Source organism: Panthera uncia, chromosome E1 (assembly GCF_023721935.1).
Source record: "Panthera uncia isolate 11264 chromosome E1, Puncia_PCG_1.0, whole genome shotgun sequence".
Classification (NCBI taxonomy): domain Eukaryota; kingdom Metazoa; phylum Chordata; class Mammalia; order Carnivora; family Felidae; genus Panthera; species Panthera uncia.
The window spans coordinates 55146660-55174234 of NC_064814.1; the positions used below are offsets into that span (position 1 = coordinate 55146660).

At 48.8% G+C, this 27575-nt stretch overlaps 1 protein-coding gene across 1 annotated transcript in view; it reads right to left on the bottom strand.

Annotated features, from left to right (window-relative positions):
• Positions 1-27185, bottom strand: part of NTN1 (netrin 1) — a 157252-nt gene extending 130067 nt beyond the window's left edge. The window contains exon 1 of the mRNA XM_049635362.1: positions 26168-27185. Within this exon, the coding sequence (XP_049491319.1) occupies positions 26168-27185 (1018 nt within the window). The remainder of the gene's footprint in view (positions 1-26167) is intronic.
• Between the last annotated feature and the right edge of the window lie 390 nt (positions 27186-27575).

A 27575-nucleotide genomic window follows, 5' to 3' on the forward strand; every position in this document is an offset into this window, starting at 1 on the left:
ATGCATGGATGGATGTGTGGATGGATGGATGTGTGGACGGATGGATGCATGGATGCATGGATGGATGTGTGGATGGATGGATGCATGGACGGATGGATGGATGGATGGGTGGGTGCCAAGAGGAATAAGCAAATGAATGGGATGAATGTGTTACGAATGAGTGACTGGATGGAGATGGCGAATGAATGAGTGAATGAGAAAAGGAACAAGTGAATGACCGAGGGAATGAGTGTATGAACGAGTGAACAGCTGAATGAAGGCAGCAAGGCCTGAGGAAGTGTCTGGCTCAGACAGGCACCCACCTAGTGATCCTCAGCCCCGCCCACAGCCCTTTGCCCAGGGGAAGGCTGAACCCAGCAGAGTCCCGCCCAGCCTCGGTGGATCCGCTCCGGTGCCCACGTCGCCCAACTGAGATGCTGCCGAGAGGGCATGTGCACTTTGTTCTGCTTTTTCGGAACCCAGATAAAACTTTTACTCTGTCCATTTACACCGCCATTGTTCGGCCCTCCCCTCAGGAAGGGCCAAAACTAAAATTCCTTTCTCCACTCATTTTCCCCTTTGTTGCAACAGAAATGCTCCATTTAGCATTCCTAAAGGCCCATTAGCAATCCCAAAGCTCTTGTGCAGCCCGGCTGGAGGCTGTTCCCGAAGGCAAGGGCTGTGGGCCGATGCCACCCGGCCAGGCAGCGCTCGAGCTGAAACTTGGGCCCCTCACCCCCCACCCCCGCCCCAAGTCCAAGCCCCCTGCCACTTGGCAGGGTCTCCTGCCTCGCCCGCCAAACCCACCCAGCCCTCTCATTCCAGATATTTAGCGTGGATTCCCGTCCCCGACTCCTGTTCTGAAGCATCACCCCCCACCCCGCCCCTTTCTTGCGGCCTCATGAGGGCACCTTTTGACAAATACCGCACGGGGGATCTTTTTCATTCCAAAGAAAGACCCCCTCTACAAGGCAAGATGAATATCCCCATTATAGAACAAATGGGGGTGGGGGGTTAATCCGTCCCTCGCCACCTGCCCCCCCTCCCTGCCCTCCAGCCCTGCTCGGAGAGAAAGCAGAAACCAGTTCCCCAAGCGAGGCAGGTCAGACAAACCTGGGAAGGCAGCCGGCCACAGGACCACGGGACAACTCGTGTTTTTCTAGGCTTTTCCCCAGGCCTGAATGAGCGAGATTTCCTCCCGGAGTTAACAACATCTGGGCTTGTCAGGGACGTCACTCTGTGTGGCACATTGTTCTAGATAATCACCCTGCTGCTGAAATTAGCCTGTGAATCAGACAAAACCTCTTCTGGAAATGCTAACCCAGTTGCCTGATTCTCTGGGACACAGACTCTCCTTTCCCATGGCGACCTGGTGGGTCCCACACACAGCCTAAAAACTTAGATGTCAGGTACCCGATAGGGATCCCTCTGCCGAAGCACACGGCTGAGCGCCCAGTCCCGGGGAAGAGCCTCTCTCTGCAGCCTTGAAGCAAATCACGGGCACCAGGAGGGGCCGACACAGTCACGGCAAGACAGATCTGCTCCCCGCGGCACCCAGAGCCCCGACCATCGTCACCGGGTCCCCAGTGAAGGGAGGCAAAACACTCCGTTTCCAACCGCGGTGTGCTAGACCCATTTGCTAACCATTTGTCCAGCTTGTGGCTTCCTGAAGGTCAATAAATTTCCTTAATTTCTGGTGAATGCCCTCTGGATAGGCTGCCCAAAGCAAAAGAATGAGGTGACTCTTATTTTCTTTTCAACACTTTTCATCCATGTATTTCTCCCCCACCACATGTTTATTTAAGCACCTGTTCTGCACCAGCATTCGGAGAGGCCTTAAGGACATAAAGACAAAGGCCAGAGGACTGTCCTTGGAGGCTGGGACATAGGGGTGGAGGGGGCGGGAAGGGAGGGGACTCAGGTATGCGGGGGAGGGGGCTTACTTAAGAAACAAGGCATTTCAGAAGTTCTGTGGCTAACTCCTACAGAGAGCTACACGGGGAGGACGTGGCTGCAGGACTGTGTGTTGGTGAAGCAAAGGGACGTGGTGACTTTCTTAATGATTAATTTATAATAAAGCAAGCATCATCTGGGCTTTTACAGACAAACCCCACTGAGCCGCACAGCAGCAGCAGGGAAGGGCCGGCTCTTCTGAACAGCCCCCAGGTATTGGAAGCGATGGGGCTGGGGGCGCCTGGGTGGCTCAGTCAGCTAAGCGTCTGACTCTCGAACTCGGCTCGGGTCATGATCTCACGGTTCGTGAGTTCAAGCCCCATGAGAGCCTGCTTGGGATTCTCTCTCTCTCTTTTTCTCTGCCCCTCCCCTGCTCATGATCTCTCAAAATAAATAAATAAACCTTTAAAAAAAAAAAAAAAAAAGGAAAGAAACGGGGCTGGTCTGGGAGAAGGGATGAGGACAAGGTTCAACAACCTTTTTCTGGAAAAGGCCGGATAGTCACTATCTGAGGCTGTGCAGGCCACACAGTGTCTGTCGCAACCACAGGGCCCTGCCATTATACGGAAAGCAGCCACACACAATCCATAAACAAGTGGGTGTGGCTGCGTGCCAATGTGAGTTTACTTACAAACCAGGCAACAGGCAGAATTTGGCCCACAGGCCGATTTTGTCAATTACATACAGGGCCCAGCTGAGGGCTCAGACAGACCAACCCCCTGGCTCTTCGTTAATTTAATGAAGTGAATTAATAACCCGCGCGTTATCAGCGAGGCCAGTGAGGTCACCAAGTTCCCGAAGCCAGATGCTATTCTGAAAAGCACCTACTGTGCGCCAGAGCTGAAAAGCAGGGGTGCAGGGATGAGGGGAGACCCCTCAGGGGAGCACTGCGCATCAGTGGTAGACGAGGCATGGGATTTCGTTTCGATGCATCAGTGGTTTCATACTATCCATCACGGCATCCTGCCCAGGGCCACACACGTTAAGTTTACGGCTTTCACCTGCAGCGTTAGATTGTACGTTAACAGTTTACGTAGCCATTTCCTGCCACACACATTCAGGCTGTGTTTCTTTCTGCGTGTGCATGTGGAGACAGGTATGTGGGTATTACAGACGCAGGTTATAGCTACACAGAGACTGGGGCACCTGGGTGGCTCTGTCGGTTGAGTCAGACGACTTTGGCTCAGGTCAAGATCTCGCGGTTTGTGAGTTCCAGCCCTGCATCGGGCTCTGTGCTGATGGCTCAGAGCCTGGAGCCTGCTTCCGATTCTGTGTCTCCCTCTCTTTCTGTTCCTCCCCTGCTCACGCTCTGTCTCTCTCTCAAAAATAAGTAAACATTAAAAATTTTTAAAAAACACTGATTTCTGGGTGACTGGGTAGCTCAGTTGGTTAAGCGTCTAATTTCAGCTCAGGTCAAGATCTCGCGGTTTGTGAGTTCGAGCCCTGCATCGGGCTCTGTGCTGACGGCTCAGAGCCTGGAGCCTGCTTCCGATTCTGTGTCTCCCTCTCTCTCTGCCCCTCCCCCGCTCGTGCTCTGTCTCTCTCTCTCTCAAAAATAAATAAATGTTTTTTTAAAAATGTATAGTTATAGAGAGATAAAAGGAAGAGAAGACAGACAGGTAGACAGATCTTGATCCACAGAAATCCGGGACACTCCCAGGATATCTTTCTGTGCACCTGTGTGTTTCTCTAGGGTGGGCGCTGACAGGTGAGGCCTCCATATCACAAGGAAAGCAGGCTTGAAACGCACTGGGGCATTCCGACGTCCTATGACTGTGCCTTTTTAACTTTGGCTCATTCTCCTGCAACCCTCTGCTCACGTGGGAGACCCAAGTGACAGAACACGGAGGAGGCTATGTGAAAACACACCCTGAAAAACTACCTAAGGTACCTGGCCTGCTTTGTACACTACCCGCTTTGTTTGACTTCAGGATAATCCATTAAGAACACCAGCCGGGCACATGTATCCACATGCCGCAAAGTTGGGGGAGGAGTCAGAAGGGGAGGCAGGTGGACGGAAGGGCCACCTTCGGGCCCGTCGCCCGGTCTCAGCTGTCAGCAGAATACGCACCGTGGGGGAACTGGCTCTTATTTAAGTCTAATTAATTTGTCCGCAGAGTCAACAATCAGAACGAGCCCAGGAGAGGAGCTGTGCCCCCGGATCCTTGGCATTTCTGCAAATGGGAGCCAGGATGGTCTGGTCTGTCTGCAAGCTCTGAGGACTTGGATTTCTGCATTCAAATGCCAAGCCAGGCCTGGCACTGGCCAGGTTGAGCCTTCCTTTGTGTCTGAAAACCCTTTTTGTTTGAAGTTGGTATGACTTGAAGCAGCCTGCCAACAAGAGAAAGCTCTTGTGAGAAAGCTCCCAGGCCGGCAGCTTCTCCCCTTCCCTCTCCCGTGATGCCCCTTTCCTCGGCTGCCAGGCCCAAAGAGCCCAGCCCAGAGGACCGATCCCCTCCCTCCGAGGTGAGAGGTGGAGGGGAGACTGGCGTTTCCCCGAGCCCCTGCTTCATGAAGGTGCCGCACTTGGCATTTTACGAGCATCACTTCATTCAAGCCTCCAACCATCCTAGAACACCGACGTGATTAAACCCATTTCCCAGATGAGGAACTGAGGCTGGGAAGCCCGAGGTCTGGCTGGGGGTCCGGCTGAGGGCCGTCTGATCCCGAAGCCGGGGCTCTTCCTGCTAACCCAGTGGTTTTCAGGTTGGGAATCGTGACGCTCTAGGAGAGTGATTTCTTTGTCATTTTTCAATTTGAATTTTTTAACTCCCAAAAAAGGTGCAAAAGACTGCAAAGAATTCCTGGGTACCCTTTACCCAGCTTTCCCCCACTGTTAATGTCTCAACATACCCATCCCACAACGACCACAACCCAGGAAACTGAAATCTAATCTATAACACTCATAAGCTGTGACAACTGTCCCACCAATGTCCTTTCCTGGTCCAGGGCGGATCCAAACCAGGGGCTGATGTTGTATTTACGTATCTTGTTTCTGCTTTCCTCTCCCGTCTGGGCCAGTCGCCCCAGACTTTCCTTGCCTTCCTTTGCTACTCCGGAAGAGTACGGGCCAGTTACGTGGTAGAATGTCTCTCGTTTGGTTTTAGCTGACGTTTTGTCACGATTAAGCGCAGGTTATGTATTTTCAGCAAGATCCCACAGAAGGGATGTCACATCTCCAGCACCTCCTATCAGGTGGCACACAACGGCAATATGTCCTGTTGCTAGTTATGTTAGTTCTGATCACGTGGTTAAGGTGACGTCTGCCTGGTATCTTCAGTGTAGAGTGACTCCTCTTCCATTGGAAATTGGGGCAAGATACTCTGATGCCGTGGAAACTTTCTGTCTCTCGTACCTTCACTTGCTAACTTTAGCACACATTGTGATTCTCTGCAACAACTATCACTGGGATTTTTTTTTCCCCAAATAGTGATTTTCTATACCCATCACTTTTGACATTGATTAATTGGACTTCTCTTCTTTTTTTAATTTTTTTTAAACTTAGTTTAGAGAGCGCGCACAAACCGCGGAGAGGGGCAGAGGGAGAGAGAACCTTAAGCAGGTGGGGGCTCGATCCCACGACTCTGGGATCACGACCTGGACTGAAATCAAGAGTCGGGCGCCCAACTGCCTGAGCCACACAGGCGCCCTATAAGTGGACGGAGATTCTTAAACCTCTCTGCAAGCTGGTTTCATTGAAAGTGTTAGCCAATCAGCAGATTTCTAGGCTGTACCCCCAGAGAAGTGACTTCGTGAAACCAGGGAAAGGCTCAGAAATACACATTTCAATAAGTATTTCCTGCTCCCCCCAAAAGTTTTTTTTATTGATATAATTTGCATACCATGCAATTTACCCTTGAAAAGTGTACAATTCCACAGTTTTTAGCACAATCATGCAGTTGTGCTAAAACCATGCACATCACCACCATTATTTCATCCCCAACAAGAAACCCCAAATAGTCATTCACCCCTCCCTTCAGTCTCTGGCAACCACTAATCTACATCCTGTATGAATTTGCCCATTCTGGACATTCCATATAAGCAGAATCATATAGTACATGGTCTTACGTGACTGGCTTTCAATTATCATGAAATGTTTAAGATCTGTCCACGTTAAAGCATGTCTTGGTACTCCGTTCCTTTACATGGCTGAGTACTATTCCATTGAATGGATATACCACACTTTATTCATCCATTCGTCTGTTGGTGGATATTTGGGCTGTTTCCACTTTCCAGCTGTTATGAATAATGTGCCTGTGAGCATCTGTGCACAGGTTTTTGCATGCACATGTACTTCTGTTTCTCTCGAGTGTATACCTGGGAACAGGACTGTGGGTCACCTGGTAACTCTGTGTTTAACCCTTCGAGAAACTCTTTCCTAAAGCGACTACCTCGCTTTTCATTCCCACCAGCAGTGTATGCACGAGGGTTCCGATTTCTCCAGATTCTTTTCAACACCTGCTATCGTCTTTTTGATTACGAGCCATCCCGGTGGGTGTTAAGTGGCATCTCAGTGTGACGTTGATTCACATTTACTGTGGTTAACGAGGGGAGCTCTTTTCACATGCTTTACCGGCCACGCATATGTCTCCTTTTCAGTTTGTTTGCCTTCATATCGTGGAATTGTAAGATTTTTTTTTATAGATGATATTCTTTAAATATTCTGGGTCCTTATCAGATATATAATTTGCAAATATTTTCTCCCATTCTAAGGGTTGTCTTTTCATTTTCTCAGTAGTGTCCTTGGAAGCACAAGTTTTAAATTTTGATGAGGTTCAATTGGTCTGTTTTCTATGGGTTCCACGTTAGATTTTATGTACATCATCTATGGGCAGCTGTCTGGGAAACACTCCAGGGTTTGATTGAGAAACTAGGAGGTTACACTTTCAAATCTATTAGCATAAAATTATTCATGGTATTACCTTTTCTTTGTCTCTGCCAGATCTCTAGTGATGCCTTTTTTTTCATTCCTCATGTTTTTCTTTGTGCCTTCTCTTTTTCTCTTGACCAGTCTTTCCAGATATTTGTTTATTCATCTTTCCAAATAACCAACTTTTGGCTCTGGCTGATCATCTCTGTTGGGTTCTAGTTCATTCACTCCCGATCTTATTTTGATCTCCCCCCCCCCACCCACCCCTTTTTTCCTGGCTTATTCTGTTAATTTTTTCCTCCAATTTCTTAAATTGGATACTTAGCTCGTTAATTTTAAGCCTCACTTATGGTTCTGGTGTATTCTATGAAATACATGCCTGTCTTCAGCATCCCCCTCTTCCTCCCATGAATCAATCACCCCTCGGCAGGAAAAGGAGGAGAAACAGAGGCAGGCATGTGCTGGCTCTCCTGCCCGTTCCCGCAGGAAGCCGCTATGGAACACTGTTTTGGGGAGCTCAGGGCTCCTGGGGGTGGGGCAGGGGGCATATTCCAGAACCAAACTAAGCCTTCGGGGTCATACGTCATTACAGGAGGCGGCGCCCCATGTCAGTGAGTTCTTGCGGCCTCCCCATCTTGTCCGTGTAGACAGACTTGTGTTTCAACAAACCTCCTTTGCCCAGACGAAAGGCAATGATGCTCATGTAAGGACAGGAATGAGCCCAAGTAATAAACTCAGCCCACCTGTCAGACCAGGAATCAGCCTGTTTTTTCTGCTGCTTCTTCTCCTCATTCCAGGTTCATTCCCTCCCTGGCACCACTTAGTGGGGAACCCCAAAACCACCATCATGGAACGGGAGCACTGGAAGAGACTGAGGAATCATCTGCCAACTCCCTGTTTCCGCTAAGGAGGAGCCCAAGGCCCAGGTGACACCCACTGAAGTTCACGGTACGGTGCGTGCGTTTTTCCTGGTATCAGTATACAAGAACCAGCTTTGCCCTGGGCACAGCATTCTGCTCGGAACTTGACCTTTCAGATACGACCCCGTGACACCCCCGCTTTTACTCGGAGTTCATGTGCCATATACGCCTTTGCACGTCCCCAGTTTTTTAAAAGGTTGGACGACTCTGCCTCCTAATTGGTTAAATACTGAGAGCGATGGATAATGTTAGCGTCTCCCACTAAGATTGTGTTTTTGCTCCCTGTAGGCGAACATAAAAACAAACATACAGAGTATCTGGAAAAAAAGAAAAATCGGTAGAGATCAATTTAACTAATATGTTGAAGTCTGCCCTAACACAGAGTTCTCCTTCAGTTCCTATGGAATATCAACAGAACTGATCTTACACACACACACACACATACAGAGACACATGAGATTATTAATAACTATACAGGCTGCAATAAAGTTGGCCATTAATAACAAATCCTATATTTTAAGGACCCACTTGCCTGGAAATGAAAATCCAATTCATAAATAACTCCAGGAGCAGAAAGAAGGTGAAAGTCACAATGACACATTGTCATTGTCAAAGCGGGGACAGTGGCAGGATCAGACTGAATGGAAACGAAGGGCGGGTACTGAGAACCGCTCTGTAGACAAAAGTCACGGCCTCAGATGGTTTCTCTGTCAAGCAGGAATCAGAAAACTGTGATATTAGCTGAACTGAGCATTTAACGAAAAATATCTCGAGGGCCGCAAAAACAAGAAATGAATAGAAATGAAACGGAAATAAGAAAATTGGAAATAAGGGCACCTGGGCGGCTCAGTGGGTTAAGCGTCTGACTCCTGGTTTCAGCTCAGGTCATGATCTCATGGTTTGTGGGTTCGAGCCCTGCATCGGGCTCTGCACTGACATCTTGGAACCTGCTTGGGATTCTCTCTCTTCACCCCCTTCTCTCTCTCCCACTCTCTCTGCCCCTTCCTCGCTCTCTCTCTCTCTCAAAATAAATAAATAAACATTTAAAAAAATTGGAAACAATATACAACATTCAAAACCAAGGGACAGCACCAAGCAGTAAGTTAAGAGCCCTGCTTCTGAGAGCAGGTGGGTCCTGTTGGCCTAACACCCTGGGCTTTGTCACCGTGTGACATCAGGCAAGTTCAAGGTCTTTTTTTTTTTTAAGGTTTATTTATTTCTTTAAGTCTATTTATTTGGGGAGACAGACAGAGAGAGAGAGAGCGCAGGGGAGTAGCAGAGAGAGAGGGAGAGAGACAGAATCCCAAGGAGGCTCCAAGCTGTCAGCACAGAGCCTGACGCGGGACTCAAACTCATGAACTGTGACATCATGACCTGAGCTGAAAGGAAACCAAGAGTCGGATGCTCAACCGACTGAGCTGCCCAGGCACCCCAAGATTTTAAAACCGAGTGCACACACAGCACTCAGCACGGGGCCTGGCACACAGAGAGCGTTTAATAGACGTTATTAGGTGTTACCACCGTCGCTCTCAAAAATATCAAGAAAACAATAAACCTAGGCAAGAAGAGAGTGAGAATAAATATGCAGTGTCAGAAATCAGAAAGGTGGTATAGACACATATGGAAATTTTCAAAAATAGTTTTAGTGATTGTTATCTTTACAACTATGGTAAAAATCTGGGTGAGTGAGGGGCGCCTGGGTGGCTCAGTCAGTTGGGCGTCCGACTTCGGCTCAGGTCATGATGTCAGCATGTCACAGTCTGTGAGTTCGAGCCCTGCGTCGGGCCTTGTGCTGACAGCTCAGAGCCTGGAGCCCGCTTCCGATTCTGTGTCTTCCTCTGTCTCTGCTCCTCCCCCACTCGTGCTCTGTCTCTCTCAAAAATAAACATTAAAGAAAAAACTTTTTTTTTAATCTGGGTAAGTGATAATTTTCTTGGAAAACAAATTACCAGATTTGACTCAAAAAGCAGATGAAAAATTCCTGAATAAACATATAAGCACGGAAGAGATTGAAATGGTTATCGAATAAGTACTTCCACAATGGCACAGGGCCCAGATGGGCTAATTCGGGCAAATCGTCAAGGGACATCTATTTCTCATGCTACTTAAATTATTCCAGAGCACAGAAAAGTCTGGAAACTTCTCACTTCAGAATGTAAAGTTAGAATCGCCCCGATACAAAAGGCAATATAAAGAGAAAAAAAGTTCAGGCAAATCTCACCTTTGAAGAGATCTAAAAAAACCAAAAATAAAATATTATCAAAGAACAACCTGTCACCAGATAAACGTCTTCCAAAATGCTAAGAACAGTTCAAATTTAGAAAATCATGAAACCACAATGAGATACCACTTCCTACCCACCAGAATGGTTATAATCAGAAAGAGAATAAGTATTCACAAGAAGAACATGGTGAAGGGGTGTCTGGGTGGCTCAGTCAGTTGAGCGTCAGACTCTTGATTAAGCTCAGGTCATGATCCCTGGGTCATGGGATCGAACCCCACATCAGTCTCCATGCCGAGCATGGAGCCTGCCTAAGATATTCTCTCTCTCTCTCCCTCCCTCTCTCTCTCTCTCTCTCCCTCTCTCTCTCTCTCAAATAAAATGTTTTAAAAAGCAAAAGAAGAAGAACGTGGCGAAAACGAAACCCTCACCTGTTGCGTGTGGGAATGTAAAATGGCGCCGCTGCTTTGGAAAATGGTCCGGCAGTGCTCCAAAAAGTTAAACAAAGAGTTACCGTGTGACCCAGCAAGTCCCTCTTAGGTATAAGCCATGAGAAACAGGAACACATATCCACATACACATATCCACCTGAACATCAGTTCTCATAGCGGCATCATTCCTAACAACCAAAAAGTGGAAACAACCCAAATGTTCGCCAACCGATGAACACGATGGCATATGTATACAATGGAGTACTCTTCAGCCATACAAAGGGATGACGTACTGACACGCTACAACATGGAAGAAGCAGGAAAACATTACGCTAACTGAAAGTAATCAGTCAGAAGGGCCACATATGGTATGATTCTCTCTGTGTGAAATGTCCAGAACAGGCAAATCTGTAGGGATTGAAAGTGGATTACTGGCTGCCTACGGTTGGGGTGCTTGTGGGTTAAGTGGGTTAGGAGGGAATGGAGAATGATGGTCAATGGGTACAAGATTCTCTTGTTGAGAGAAAGAATGTTCTGGAATTACCTTTAATGATGGTTGCACCACTCCATAAACATGCTCAAAAACATTGAATTGTATACTTTAAATGGGTGAATTGTATGGTATATGAATTATATCTCAATAAAACTATTTTAAAAAATTTAGGAATGCAAGTAATGAAATTCATTACATTAATAGTCAAAGCAAGTATATGATCATTTTGATTAATATCCAAAGGATTAATATTCCACATATTCTTCTTATTTAAATAATTTATTTATTTTGAAAGACAGAACCAGTGGGGGGGTGGGGGTGGAGAAGGAAGGGGACCAAGGATCCAAAGCAGACTCCAAGTTGACAGCAGAGAGCCCAATGCGGGGCCCAAACCCACAAACCACAAGATCATGACCTGAGTTGAAGTCTAACACTCAACTGACTGACCCACCCAGATGCCCCAATATTCCACATATTCTTAATTTAAAACAACAACAACAAAAAGGAGCAAACTTCCCAGTAAATCAGGAACAGAAATAATTTCTTTAAGCACAATAAAAAAAATCTATATTAAAACTAGTAACAAAACATACCCAGTGATAAAACTCTAGAAACATTCTTACTCGGGTCAGAATCAACACACAGGTATATGCCAGCATTCCTATAAACTGTTTTTTTGAATTCTATCCAATGCCATAAGACAAGAAAAATAAAAGTACAAGTATTAGGGGAAAAAAAACTAAAACATTCATGGTTTGAGGATTATAGTTGAATATGAAAAAATCCAAGAACAGAGAATTAACTGAAACACTATTAGTTTAAAGACCTACAGGTTGCAAAATACTTATATAAAAATCATCAACCTTTCTATATGTCAGCAATATCCAGTTAGGAAATAAAAGGAGAAGGAAAAAATCTTTGTCCTAATAGTAATCAGAATTCTAAACACATGGAAATCAACTTTCTTTTAAGAAGTGTGAGGCTGGGGCGCCTGGGTGGCTCAGTCGGTTGAGCGTCCGACTTCAGCTCAGGTCACGATCTCGCGGTCCGTGAGTTCAAGCCCCGCGTCGGGCTCTGGGCTGATGGCTTGGAGCCTGGAGCCTGCTTCCGATTCTGTGTCTCCCTCTCTCTCTGCCCCTCCCCCATTCATGCTCTGTCTCTCTCTGTCCCAAAAATAAATAAAAAACGTTGAAAAAAAAATTTTTTTTTAATAAAAAAAAAAAAAGAAGTGTGAGGCTGGGGTGCCTGGGTGGCTGAGTCGGTTGAGCATCCAACTTCAGCTCAGGTCACGATCTCGCGGTCCGTGAGTTCGAGCCCCGCGTCGGGCTCTGGGCTGATGGCTTGGAGCCTGGAGCCTGCTTCCGATTCTGTGTCTCCCTCTCTCTCTGCCCCTCCCCTGCTCATGCTCTGTCTCTCTCTGTCTCAAAAATAAATTTTAAAAAAAGTTAAAAAAAATATAAATAAAATAAAATAAGAAGTGTGAGGCTAGGGGTGACTTCATGGATCAGTTGGTTGACCAACTCTTGATTTCTACTCAGGTCATGTTCCCAGGGTTGTGGGATCGAGCCCCACATCAAGCTCTGTACTGAGGGTAGAACCTGCTTGGGATTCTCTCTCCCCCTCTCTCTCTTTCTCTATCTCTCTCCTTAAAATTAAAAAAAAAAATGTTTTAAATGTGAGGCTAAGGTTTAAAATTGTAAATCTATCTACCATATACCTCTTAGAATGCCTAAAATTAAAAGTCTGACCATATCACCATGTATACTGAAAAGACTGACGATATCAAACGCTGATGAGGAACGAAATTGGAGAAACTGGAACGCTCATACACTGCTGGTATAAATGGAAAGTGGGAGTACAACCATTCTGGAAACCAGTTTGGCAGCTACTTAGAAACTTAAATATACCCCTACCATATTATACAGTCACTCCACTCCCAAGAGAGATGAAAGTGTCTCTGCCTGCAAAAACATGCCCCAGAATGTTCATACCTGCTTTATCTGTAATAGCCAGAAATAGGACATGACGCCAATGTCCATCCACAGGTGCATGGCCAAATTGGGGTATGTCCACACAACAGAATACTACCAGTGACAAAAAGCAGTGAACCGCGATGCTCATAGCATCATGAATGAAGCTCCAAATAATCATGCAGACTAAAAGAAACCAGACAAGGATGAAGACATACCATATGACTCCATTTATATAAAACTCTAGAAAGGCAAACTAATATAAAATGACAGAAAGTGCTCTGGTGGAAAGGGGCAGGAAGTGTGGGAGGAATGACCAAGTAGCATTAGGAAATATTTGAGGCTGATGGATATGTCCTATATCTTGATCGTGGTGATGCTTTCATAGGTACATACACATGTCAAACTTAACCAAAGTACACTCTTCAAATATGTGCAGTTTATTGATTTCAATTAAAACTCAATAAAACTTTTTTTATTTAAGAAAACATTTTTTTAATGTTTATTTTTGGGGGAGAGAGACAGAAACAGAGACAGAGACAGAGAGACAGAGAGTGAGCAGGGGAGGGGCAGAGAGAGAGGGAAACACAGAATCCAAAGCAGGCTCCAGGCTCTGAGCTGTCAGCACAGACCCCGACGCAGGGCTCGAACCCACAGACCGCGAGATCATGACCTGAGCCAAAGTCATAAGCTCAGTCGACTGAGCCACCCAGGTGCCCCTCAATAAAACTTTTTAAAAACTTATCTAGAAGAAACAAAGGGAAACACAAAATTTGTGATTTTGACCAGATTTATATCGTACCCATTTCTTATCCTTACAACCCTAATAGAGACATTTCGATAATCTAATCTATTAAGCACAACAATCGAGTTGATACAGTTACAATTTAAAAAGTGTAAAGCGATCCATTGTCACCAAGTTCAGTTTAAGAACAGAGTCATCAAATTATCAATGGCATGCGTACCAAAGTTTGACAAACTCAACTAAAGCCCACGTGTGCATACATACGTAAGAACAGCAATGAGAATAAATGAAAAAGAACCAATGTGAAAAGAATAAGTCAGTAAATACTGAAGCCACCAGGCACCAAAATGCACTATCCAAACAGATAGGAAGTGGCAGGAAAACAGATCAGTGAAACAAAATGGAAAATCCAGAAAACCGATCCAAGTGTATAGAATACTTAAGCATTTAATAAATATGGCATCTCAAATCACTGAGAAAGAATGATTTTTTTCCAACAATTGTCACTGAATAACTGGCTACATATTTGATGAAAAAAAATATAGAGATCCTTACCTCACACCATATGTCACAATTAATTCCAGATGGACGAAAGATTAAAATATATGACTTCGAGTTCTGGCAACAAGGGGGACTGAGCTCATGCAGAACCCCTACCGCTGCTAACATGTAGAAATACTAGATGAAATATACTTTTAAAAAATATTTAATCCACAGCAGATCTCACAAGAAATAAAAGGAAATCCCCAGGTGCTGGAGGAAATAAGAATCTGAAAGCTAACATATTAGGAGAAACATTGAGACCGTGGTGACCAAGGGATGTGTGTGAGTGGAGCTGGAAGAGACGGGGAAGAGATCAAAGGAAAGAAAGCCTGGTTATTTGACCTTTCGTGGCTTTGGACTCGGGTTTTAGGACCCATACACAAAAAGGAAATGAGACCTTGGGTCTTACAAGGCCAGGAAGGAGTTAGAAATGAGACCCTGAATTCTTTCCTCTAACAAATACTTTAGTGAGTACCTACTATAGGCCAGGCCTCTTGTGAACAACTCAGACAGGACTCCTGCCCTTGCATAATCTTGCTTTCTTTTTTTTTTTTTTAATTTTTTAATGTTTTTATTATTTATTTTTGAGAGAGAGAGAGAATGCCAGTGGGGAAGTGGCAGAGAGAGAAGGAGACACAGAATCTGAAGCAGGCTCCAGGCTCTGAGCTGTCAGCACAGAGCCCTGTGCGGGGTTCGAACTCACGAACCACGAGATCACGACCTGAGCCAGGGTTGGACGCTTAACCGACTGAGCCACCCAGGCGCCCCCATAATCATACCTTCTAACAAGTGTTACAACAGAACAAGTGGGAGAATGGAAAGACAGTTCATAAACATAATAAAGGAGTAAATTAAGTAGCATGTTAGCAGGTAGGTTAAGTGTTATGGGGGGAAGAGGAGAAAACAGAGGAAGGTAATGATGCGATCAAGGTATGATCAGGAGCGTGTGCGTGTGCATGCACGCGCACGTGCACAAAGGAGACAAACACAGATGGGTGATGAAGTGTTTTAGGATATTATTTTTTATAGTTTATTTGCTTATTTGAGAGAGAGAGAGCATGCACAAACAGGGGAGGGGCAGAGAGAGAAGGATACACAGAATGTGAAGCAGGCTCCCTGCTCTGAGCTGAGAGCAGAGAGCCCAATGCAGGGCTCGAACCCACGAAGGGCAAGATGAAGACCTGAGCCAAAGTTGGACACCCAACAGACTGAACCATCTAGTTCCCCTGATTTAGAATATTACTAAGAAGGATAGTCAAGGCAGGCTTCACTGAGAAGTGACAACAGATCAAGGGACTGAGGAAGCCATCCATTTGGGTGTCAGGCAGCAGAAACTACCAGTAAGAATAGTTCAGGGGCCTGGAGGACAGAGTAGACAGGAGAGGGAGACCAATTAGAAGACTAGCAGTGATCCAGGCCTGGAAGGGACTGGAGGAAAATGCATACTCCTCACTTAATGGAAAAATCAGTCCTGGGCCCACGATAAACTCTAAGATGTCTGGTAAAATCACTCAGTAGGGATACTCCAGAACTAAGACCGGTGGGATTTCCACAAAATTTCCCAAAAAGATAAGCTCACAGTCAGACATTACAAAACACACGAGGAAATCACTTGCATGAGCAAAGGTCAGGAGACGAAGCAAACAGGATGATCGGTCCCCCCAAGAAGCTGAGCTCATCCCATCAAACAAAAAAGGACTCCAGGCTTACGTTATGTTTCAGACTATCTACAAGGAAATGACGCTGAGCAAAAGGCAGGTACCTGAAGGGAACATATGGGATGATTTCATTTATATGGAGTTCAAGAGCAGTCAAAACCAAATCAAGGGTGCTAGAAGCTAAGATGTCGGCATACGGTGGGGTGGGTGATTTGAAGGACATACGGAGGCCTTCTGGAAATATTTTCTTTCTTGATGGCTGAGCTAGTTACACAGGTGAGTTGATTCTGTCAACATCCATCCAGCTGCACACGCGCGATCTGAAGAGAGGAGCCCAGCCAGCTGACACGCAGGAGGGCCAAGAAGGAACACATCCCACGTCTTCCCCTCCCCAAGTGGAACAGAGGAGGAGAAATCCCTGGTGGTCTTGAGGGGCGGGGCCAAGTGAGGTCCTTCGCTCTCAGAGCCTGACAGTCTTTGGAGGGACCGCCCCCCCCACCAATGGAATAGAGGGGGGTTGGGTAATACAGACCAGGAAGGAGGTGCATTCTGCAGGAACACAGACTATCAGAACTGAAGACGGTCTTCGTGCCCCAACCCCTCACTTTACAGAAGAGGAAACTGAGGTCTAGAGAAGCCAAGGGCACCTTTGCCCCCCCCCCCCCCCCCCCCCACCGGTTTTAGATCTGGATATATGCGGGTGAAAGACGAGAGGCAGCCAGACACAGCAGTGAAAAGCAAGACTCTGGGGCCCACCCCGCCTGGATCCTAATTCCAACCCCACCTCCTGCTCCATGCGTGACCCTGGGCAAGCTCTGTGTCTGCCACGCGCCTCTGTTTCTTCCCCTGTAACGTTATGCACAAATGTGAATCTGCACGGCCGCCTTCTGCAAAATGTTGGGCCGGTGTATAACCACCATGTCCTGGGGCTGAGCTGACACCTCCCCCAGGGTCCAGGGATGCTGCCTCTGGACACACGCCCAACAGAAACGCATTCGCATGTGCACGTGGCAAAGACGAGAGAGGAATTTCCCGAAGAGTAATAATAACATAACCCACGTCATAGTCTGCTGTGGGGAGCAAATGAGGTAATATCCGTACGGTGTTTAGAACAGAGCGCGGCAGTAGGGAGGCTGACGGACGTGTGTGTGGTGATAAAAACCCAAAGTCGAGGACGAGCGCTCTGTCTCTGGGTCTCCTTCCTATGCAGAGGCTCCTCTCTTTCCCCGGCCCCCCATCTACCACGGGGGTCTTGCACAGGCCCCCAGGACGCCAAGGATATGGAAGGCACACAGAGCTTCAACGACGTACCCAAAAGTCCCAAGCAGTGTGAGGCTGGACGTGGGTTCTTTCAACCAGTACCCCTAACGCATACATCTTGACAGTCCATATATAGTTTTTTCATGTTTATTTATTAAGGGGGAGGGGCAGAGAGAGAGGGAGACACAGAATCCGAAGCAGCTCCAGGCTCCGAGCTGTCAGCACAGAACCCGACGCGGGGCTCGAACTCTGCGAACCGTGAGATCACGATCTGAGCTGAAATCAAGAGTCGGACGCTTGACCAACTGAGCCACCCAGGCGCCCCCTGATAGTCCACATATTCTTAGACAGAAAGCCGTGCTCTCCAATCTTCATTCCTATGGAGCAGGAAAATAGCACGTGCCTGTCACTTACATGTGGCTCATATTCTTCTGCGGGCATCCTGGACTTAAGAAAAACCACCAGCCCTCCCACCCTGGTTCTAACAGTAAACAGGGCTGAGAAACACAGAGAAATGCCCCGTCTCATTCTTCCCTAGCATTTCTCGCTATCGTGATGGCCCATCGGCCCGGGAACACGGCTTCAGAAGGGCTGGAGCGAGCAGTGCTTTGCGCCCTTCTCGGCCGGGCACTCTCTCTCCCCGAGTTCTCGCATGGTCTGAGCCAGGAAGGGAGACAGGGCCGGGTCTGGGAAGGAAGAGTTGGCTGGGAGCACCCTGTCCACCTCTGAGGGCTGACTTTGGGCAGAGGAAGCAAGCTGGCCGCGGGACTCGGGGCAGGGTGTCCAACAGCCCTGCCCTGGGGCGTCCAACTCAAAGGTACTTTCAAGTTTCTGATGCCAAGTCCTGTATCTGTAAACACAATGTGTTTCCTTTTTCATGCTGGGGTTGGAGCCGTTATTGTCTGGCACTTTCTACGCCGGCCGGAGCGTAAGCAGAGCACCGGGGGAAGTGGCCCCGGGCAGAGTCTCTGAATGCCACACAGATGTGGCTTGGGGGGGGCGAGGGCCCCGCTTCTCAGGTGGGAAGGGCCCCCCCCCAACCCGGGAAGCCTCACCTCACCGGAGTCCTGAGCCCCGTCAGGATAGCTCTGGAGTTGTCCCCGTCCAGTCCAGGGGAACCTGCCTGGGAGGGGCAGACACTGTGGGAGGACACTCTTTTCAGAGAACCTGGTCTCCCACGCTCTTGGCCAGAACAGAAAACACAGCAACAGAGCAAAAATGCACGCGGAAAATGTGTCGCAGTGGACTATGACCCAGTCCTGCCATGTGACAGGAGCCAAATCCAGACCCTGCTTCCTCTGCAGAGCCTCAGAGCCTCCCCCGATCCGCGGCGTTGGGCCAAATTCCTCCCTTTGAACTGTGTTCACGGTTTAAAGTACAGGTGTACAAGAATTCACCCTTCTCATGCACAGCCTCCCCCCCCCCCATGAGAGTACATCCCACCTGCAGGGAGGGCACCCACTTCATGTGTCTTTACGTCCCGGACCCAACAGAGCCCCCTGACCCCTGACGGCTCTAGAAACGTCCACTCCCAAGGGACTTCTTGGTCTGCCGGCCCGGGGAGCTGGGGAAGGTCTTCTGGGGCCAAAGATGTCATACAGTTTTCATCTCCTAGGCTAATCCTAAGTAAGACCGGCTGCCTCGCGTGTTATAACGTAAAGGACTCCAATACTCGGTAACCATTTCTGGCCTTAAAGGAAAAGAGTGCTGTGATCGATTAGCAATGTCTGCCCTGGTGTCAGAACGGGAGGAGAGCTTTTGCTGAGTCCTCACCCTGGCCACTCCAAGCAGGAAACAGATCAAATCAGAAGCCCTGGCCAGTGATAATCAGACGGGCCGAGGTGAGGGGCCCAAGTATCTACGTGAGATGCTCCACCAAGTATCGAACGCAGGGCAACACACAGGTGCTCTGGGAAACTACGAGAGGTCTATTTTCACTTCCTGGTTACCTAAGTAAGACTCAGTTATTCAAACCCAGCCCATTTAAAGGTCCCTATGGCCCTACAGATTGTTGAACTCAGGCGTGGAACTTTTGGAACGTGGAACAGACAACTGCTCGTGACAACCAATACTCTCTCTCATCTGTAGGCAGAAAAGGACCCAGGGAGGAAAAAAATCTAAAAATCTATCAATAGCACCAGCCGGAAGAGGGCACGAATGGGCTCCACACGGAAACTCGGACTACCTGCACAGGGGGCTGATATCTCCCATGCGTTACCCAGGCCAGTCCTAAATCCTCCACAAGAGGCAGACTTTCCAGCACCTTCTTCCAGGCTGAGGTGGGAAGATTCCTTGGTTATCAGTGGCTGTAACGCACTAGGGTGTCGCTTTCTGCCTTTCAGCGTTTCCATGCAAGAAATTTACTTCGCCCTCTGAAAAGCCACCACCCCCCCCCCCCCCCCCCCCCCCCGCCCCGGATCAGCCTGGACGTCCGCCACACCTACAGATATATGGGTCTTCTGGATCTCCTCTACACGCATAAACGCACTGCAGCACGAATTCATTTCACCCTAACGACAGCTAGTACACCAGTCCCAACGGCAGAAGACCTGGGGACCTCCAGGGAATGCCTCGAACACGGGCAAAGGCAGAGCCCGCTTCTGGGGCAGTCACTGAAGCGTCGGGAGAGAAAGTCCCAGATGAGAGGCATCCCACATTTCGTCCATCCCGTGACCACAGCCCCTTCTTGTCTCTGTCAGAGCGCAGAACCCGCACAAAAGAACTGGGGGAGGCGGGGAGAGGGGGGAGGCGGGGGGGGGGATTCACACACATTATACAACGTTTCGAAGGCCAATTAAAAGCCAATTCTGAGTTTCCAATGGGAATGCGTTTTTGGAACAAGAATACAACGATGCGATACTGAACTCACTATGTTGTGCGACACAGGTCAATCAGGACGACAGACAGCATGGAGGCAAAGAGATAGACTGTGTCTGGAGGACTGTCTCAGGGCAGCTCAGACATTTCAGGTGTCGTTCAGAAAAACTGCCCCTCGGAGCTGGTTACAACAGGATGCGGTTCTTAGGTAATCAGCCTTATTATTAGTGTTATTATTAAGGGGTTTTTTAATTTATTTTTGAGGGGGGGGGAGACAGAGCATGAGTGGGTAAGGGGCAGAGAGAGAAACACACACAGAATCCGAAGCAGACACCAGGCTCTAAGCTGTCAGCACAGAGCCCGACACGGGGCTCGAAGTCACGAACCACGAGATCATGACTGAGCCACCCAGGCGCCCCTATGTGACCAGCCTTTGAAACGAGCATGATCAATACTCCCCCTTGCTCTCCGCGCATGCAACGGCCTCACTGAATAAGCCACGGTGTGCCCCGCAGACCGCTCCACACTTAGTTGTGTCTGTGCAAACACTGCCCTTTGGTGGCGGGGACGTCCGTCTTTGGAAAGCTCCCATTCCATGCGGTAATCCGATTCATCAAAACAAGGCACACAGGAAGCATCTGGCACGATGCCTGGCGCTTAGTAGGGATCTGTGGTCTGTCCTCCAGGGTGCAACCTGACGGTCACCTTGGACCGCCACCGGAACCTCTGCCATTCCCCTCGGCCGCCCAAGCCGATCGATGCCCCATCTTCCAAGGCTGCAGAGACCACAAGGGCACTGTGTCTTTCCAGACGACGGGCAAAATACTGTGGGCCACTCTGAGTAAGTATTAGGCTTAAATCCTGAGCGTTTCAAAAGCCCTCTGAGACCTGCAGTCTCCCTCTAATGAAAGGCATTGCAGAAACCCAAGGTATGATTATCACTTCTGAAAGGAAGAAAAAAAAAACAAAAAACCTACTGACTCACAAAATCTCCTTACTGGTGCATCGACAGATAAGGCTGTTTTATAATCCAGTTCCCTAGAGAGCCATTTATTTTGGTGAGGCCAATGTGCATAACAGACACTATAGAAGCCATCGAGATAACACGAAGAACAACCCAGTGGACATTTGAAGTGTAAACATAAAAGTCTATTAAGAATACAATGTTGGTTTAATCCCAAGACAAAAAATTTACTTAATGAAAAGCACAACTCATTTCAAGAAGGAAATATCGATACCAGCTGTGAGCAGAAAATGAGGGGATTCCTTCCAGGGAACATCTGAATTTCAACCCACTGCCTTTCCAATATTTACTCTGGACATAAAGTCTCAAATACTTTTCCGAGGATCTCATTTTTCTACGGGAGGAGGAGGTCAGAGAGGAGTCTGGGCAGAGCCAAAAAGGCCTCTTGGCAAAGCCTGGAAATGCACAGACCCACCCTCGAAGGTTTATCCAGACACAAGTCTGTCTCCCGTCTCTCAGTAGAGGAGGGAGCAGCCTCCTTGCCCACCAGGTGCTCAGGAGAAGCCCAGCGGAGACCCTCCCTCCAGCTGCCGTGGGGCCCACCGAGATAAATGTCGGCCCCGCGTTACCAACCTACGTGAGCTGCACCCACCAGCTCCATGCTCGTGGCCAGGATGCGCCCGTAAACTCCCCTCTCCAACAACACTCCTTGGCCCCTTCCTTGGTTTTTTTCCATATGTTCCAGAGAAGCAAGGGAGATAATGAGCACTAGGGAAAAGGAAGAGGCCTTATTAAAGAGGATTTTCTGATCACGAGCTCTGTTCCACCACCTCCGAGAGAGCTCGCGGGCCCTGGAGATGAAGAAAACGCTTGGCCATCACCAACGCTTATGGATGTCAAGACCCACCAGAAAGCATCCAAAGTCTCTTCCCTTATATTCCTAACAGCCAGCTCCCATTCGTCCTGATGGCTAAAATGAAGGACAATTTCTTACATGCAATTTCACATTTAAATATGTATGAGCACAATTAATACAGCACGACATAATCAACATAGACACGGAACCATCTCCACTTCCAGAAGTAACAGGTCGTTCCATCTTCTCTCCTGTATGTGGATATATAACAGCCCCCCACCCAACCACTGACCCAACTATCCATGCATCTATCCATCCGTCCGTCCATCCGTCCATCCTATGTGGAGTCAGCACGAAGGGTCCGATGCGATAAACGTCAGGTCAAAAAGTTTCTAGCTCTGCCATGTATTAACTACGTGGCTTTGGGTAAACCATTTTAGTGTCTCTAGGTCATGGTTTTCTCATCTGTGAAATAAGTGCCATCATCCTGCTTATTATTAGCACAGCCTCAATGATTAAATGACTAATATGAGTGCTTGGCAAAAAATAAGCTCTCAAGCGTTAACCACCATAATGACGGTAATTATAATAATTACGAAGACTGTAAAAACATTCACTGGTCTACAGCTCTGTGCCAGGCTCTAGCCTAAGCGGCACATAATTTCAGCCTTCTGATTTTGCAAGAGTCTTTAGTGGGGCATTGGATTTCTCACAGCAACACCTCCAATATAACACCCCTCTCCTGCTGGGGATGATGGTGGGCCAAAGTGCGAGAGCCATTTACAGCATGAGGGACCCCCCCACCGCCGCCAGCCAAAGCCATGTTTAAACAATTACCAGCATTATGTTGCAGGTACCCATGACCATAGGAGGCTAGCCCAGCACGGTGCTCATCTTGCAGAGACCTCTTTTGTGTGGGTTTTGGGTTTCAGCTGGGCAACGCAAAGCCATAGAGTGAGTCGCAAAACAAGTTTTCATAAGCTTACCCTGTCACAAACCAGGCAGGGGTTCACAGTGACATTCCCACAGTAAGATTAAACAGCATGCTTCGTCAGGCACTAAATACTAACACAGCTCCGATGTCAGGGGGACACTGATTAAAACTGATGTCAATAATTTATGAAACACAATATGGTCTTCAGATGCTCTTTTGAAAAAAAAAAAAAAAAAAGAAGGGGGGAAAAAGGGCCTAGCAACCCAGGTGGTTTAAAACTGTTCATGCATTTTCCCTTGAACGTACGCACACCCCCACCATGCATGGATGCTTCTTTACGCAGTGAATGTAAATGCACATGTGTATAAGAGCATGTGAATGCTGCTGATACATATGGGCGGAAGAAAGTATTTAGTTATTCCACTGAGGGCTGTCGAGGCTGTAACGTTATACATGGTCTTGTCTTTCATATTGTTCTGAGGGGTTTTTTTCCTCCAGAAGAAATCCAAAATTGGATTTAAAATAAAATTGGGCTTTACAAAGTTCACATTTATTCCGGAGAGAACTCAACCTTGAAACACCAGAAAGAAAGCTGACCAAAGGAAACCTATAGGACATACACATTTCTTAGCAACCAGAAATTACCGCGGCCCCATCTAGAACCATGTAGTCAAATAATAACATCCATGGGTATTTTTTAAGTTTTAGGGTTTGGGGGGGGGGCGGGTAGGGAGCAGGGGGGTCAACCTAGGGAAGGATGCCATTTTAGTCTATTATAAATCACTGTCTCATTATTTCATAAAGGCAAAGACAGAATAACACAGTGATGCTTCATTTTTTTTTTTTTATCAATACCGATTTTTGAAATTAAAAAACAACCTTCTTTACTTTGGCTCCGTTGTAGATAATCGGGGTACCTTGACTTGATATGTCAACAGTGTGAAATTCACAAGATGGGATTAGGTTGGGGAAAAAAATCTGAGCCACTGATAGTACAAAAGTTAGTGTTTGAAGGATTTATTAATGCTTTTTTTTTTTCCCTAGCACAGTGCCCTGTAGTGTCTCAGAACACCTGTCAAATACTAATTCACTCACATATCTCCACTATAGGGCCTTTTCATAAAAAGCTCGACCTCTAATTGTAAATCACTTCTAAATTGTCTTTCCTGGCTTTCTCTTCTGTGGAATGATGGAAAAATCACCAAGATTTCAATTAAGACTTTATGGGAACTTCAACCTGACACTCCCGGGGCTATAACTACAAGATATCAGAACATCTATTCAAAAAGGAAACTATAAATAACTTGAACTTCGTTGAATTGGCTTTGCTTTTATGAGGTGACTGAATAATCGGCGAAGATTTAAAGATACTTTAACTACTGAGAATTAAAATCACCTCAGTTAAAACCCAGAAAATATTGTTAGCTGATTGTTTGTCATGCAGATGATGTCCTCACCAGGCCTAATTAAACTTTTTGAACAAAAACACTTACTAATTACATTAGTTCATATGTTGATTGCTCAATTTGGCTTAAAGAAAAAAAAAAAAAAGCAGTCAATCCAATTTCTGCACGTAGTCAAGGCTCTGGTCAAAAGACAAACTCCTAAACTACAGAGACTATTCCAAAAGCATGACCATTGTTAACAACAAATGCGGTTTGTGTCTCCACATCCGAAGTGACTGGCAGAGCTGGGGGTAGGTGACGCCTGTGAACACCATGGGCTAAGAGGAATCTTCAAGCCAGTACAATGTTACCACAAGACCCAGTTTACTGGCCTCAGTGTAGTGAGCTGCTTTTGTCCAATTTCCACCCTGCCCACTGACAACTGGAAGGTGTCTTTTGTTTGCACGTAGGAACTCAAACTGATAGCAAAATCGTGGGAGGCCCTTCAAATGTCAATAAAGGGTTTTTACGCACAAAAGGAAGAAAAGAAAAGAGGGAGGGGAAAAGAGAAGGGATGGGAAAAACCAACATTTCTGAAGGAACTGAGCAGATCAAAGGAATTTTATTCTCAAAGACCACTAAGTCAGGGTATAACTACTAGCTGGCTGCGGAATCCTGAGAAGTCTCTTCAATCTGGCAACCAGTCCCAAGTCCCTTAAATGAGGGGCATGAACAATCAGGTCTGCAAAAGCGGGACGCAGTGCAAAAATGGAGGCCGTGCCTGTGCAACAGGAGGCGAGACCCTTCGCAGACCAGGGCGCCTGACTGGGCCTCGGTGCCCACCCGGCTCTCCGAGACCTGTTTTGCGCCGGCTTGCTCAAAAATCTGCATCCACAGTCATGAGGCACAAACTATCCGACAACACCATGACAATTAATCAGAACCAGACTCCGAAACGTGTGTTTGTGGGGACGAGCAGCAAACTTAGCCATGTGCCACAGTGGGAGAAGAATCACACAGTGGCAGCTGGGGGGTGCGGGTGGGGGAGGGCGCATAACTATAGGTTCACAAAAGATGCACACCCAATGGCATGTTGAGGGGCGAAATAATTTTCATTAAAATAGAATGTGGAAATTGGAAATTTACATCTCATACTAGAATCCTCTGGCATTCCTCTCCTCCTCCCCCCTCCCTTTTTTCTTTCTTTCTTTCTTGCTTTCTTTCTTTCTTTTTTTTTTTTTGCTGGGGAGAAACTGACTTTCCACTGCAGCAAAGCTGTACAATTCAGAAATAGAACGGATCTCTCTCTCTCTCTCTCTTTTTAGCCTCATTTCTGACCCAACAGTGTTCACCAGTGCAAGCCTTGTCAGATTTCTTTCAGGACTTAAAACCCCATTACAAAGAGAGAAGCTGGATCCTTGGTTAATTCAAATCTGTTTCATTTCACCTAATTGTGACGCTAACAACACACACACACACACACACACACACACACACACACATTTTGGTACACTTTTCTGGACCAGGATTGAATTATTTTAAAATCATTACTGAACTCTCCTTTGTAACCTGTGGATAGTAATTAATTTAAATCTCATCTTTAAATCCCAGCTAACACAAATACGCTGTTCAAAAGGGGCAAAAAAAATATTTTTTGCCCCAAACTATGAAAGGCAAATGGAGGACGCAGGAGTGATATAACTCGCCCCAAACTGCAAATCCCTTTGCCATCTCCCAAGGGATCTGTGATTGCGGAGTCGGAACCCCCCGGGGAACAGGGCCGGGGTTCCCAACAGGGTGCCCAGCTGCAGCCCTGGGAAAGGGGGGGGGGGTACAGCGGAGGCGGATCCCAGGGTCCCGCCAAACTGAGGTTAAAGACAGTGGATGCTTTGCATTTGAGCCCGGAGTTAGGGGGACCGGTCGGCAAGCTTCCTGCAAAACCCTCTCCCCCGAAGCATTTCTCAGCCTTCCTGGCTTCCAGAGCCCGCCGGGCGCAAATCCGAGAGTCCCCGGCCAGCGCCACGCGCGCCCGTGAGCCCGCTCTCAGCCCTCCCGGGCCCAGGACTTCCCGGCACGCGCCTCCCACGGCCCGCGCGGCGTCCACGGGGCAGGCGGTCCTCGGGAGCCCGCCCGCCCGCCCGCCCGCGTCCCCGCGGCGCCCCACTCACCCACGCACTCGTTGGCCTCGCGGGCCGTGGCGCGCTGCCAGGGCCGGTCGTAGTGGAACGGCTTGCAGCGGTCGCATTCCGGGCCGGCCGTGTTGTGCCTGCAGTCGCACACCAGGCTGTCGTCGCGGTCGCGCACGCAGCGGGCCGCGTGGCCGTTGCACTTGCAGCGGCCGCCCACCTGCAGGTCGGACACGGCGTAGAAGTACGAGTCGCGCGCCAGCTCCGAGTCGTCCTCGTTCTCGTCGCCGAACGTGTGCAGGCGGCTGAAGGCCACGCGGATGTCGGTGGCCGTGACCCAGTCCTGGAGCACCGGCGAGTTGTCGAAGTCGTGCGCCGAGGGCCGCCCGTCCAGCGTGCTGAAGGCGATGAGGCCGCCGGAGAGCGGGCGCATGTCGGTGTGCGAGTCGGTGCACACGGCCTCCTGCTCGTTCTGCTTGGTGATGGGCGCGCGGTGCGGCCGGTTGTACATCTTGCGGCACTGCGTGGAGTAGAACTGGAAGGGCACCCAAGTGCGCCCGTAGTCCATGGACTTGTAGATGGCCATGGACTCGGGCCGCGGCGAGCAGAACTGCAGGCTCACGTAGGTCACCTCGAACTTCTTGCCGAGCGACAGCGTGAGCGTGACGTTGTGCGGGAACTGCAGGTAGTTCTCGGACTGCCAGCACGTCAGGTTGTGCGGGTTGTTGAGGTCGGTCAGGAAGGCGGGCGGGTGCGCCTTCTTGGGGTCGGACGCGTTGCAAAGGTGGCAGGAGCGCAGCCGCTCCTCGCCGCGCTCGCTCACCACGCAGTAGCGCGCCGGGGGCCGGCCGCAGGTGCTGGACACGCGCACGTCCTTGCCGAAGGCCGCGTTGACGAAGTCGGGGATGCAGCGGCGCGGGTGGCCGTTCTCGTCCGAGCAGGGGTCGGGCTGCGCCGCCTGGCCGGAGAACATGCTGAGCCCGGGCCCGCCGCGCACCGCGCCCACCAGGCACGCCACCGCCGCCAGCGCCGCCAGCGCCTCCCACACTGCGCGCATCATGCCGCGTCCAGCCTGCCCCGGCCCCGCCGCGCCGAGGAGTCGGTCCGCCCGCCGCAGAAGGCGCCTGCGGAGAGAGGGGAGCTGCGCTCAGCCAGCCCGCCCCGCGCCCTCCACCCCGCGGCGGGCGGCGAGCCCGGCTTCCCCGGCACCATCCCCGCCGGCCGCCCGCCCGCCCGCCTCGCCTCGCCTCGCCGTCCGCGGTCCCCGGAGGAGGGGGGGGGAGGCTTCCCCCCCACCCCCACCCCACCCCCGCGCCCCCCGAGCCCGTTCTCCCCCGGCCCGGGCGGCGAGCCGGGGCCGCGGGCTGAACGCTCGGCTCCCCGGGCCACCGCCGCCTCCACGCCGCCCGAGGGGGGCACGCCCGCGCCCGCCCGCACCCTCGGCGGCCGG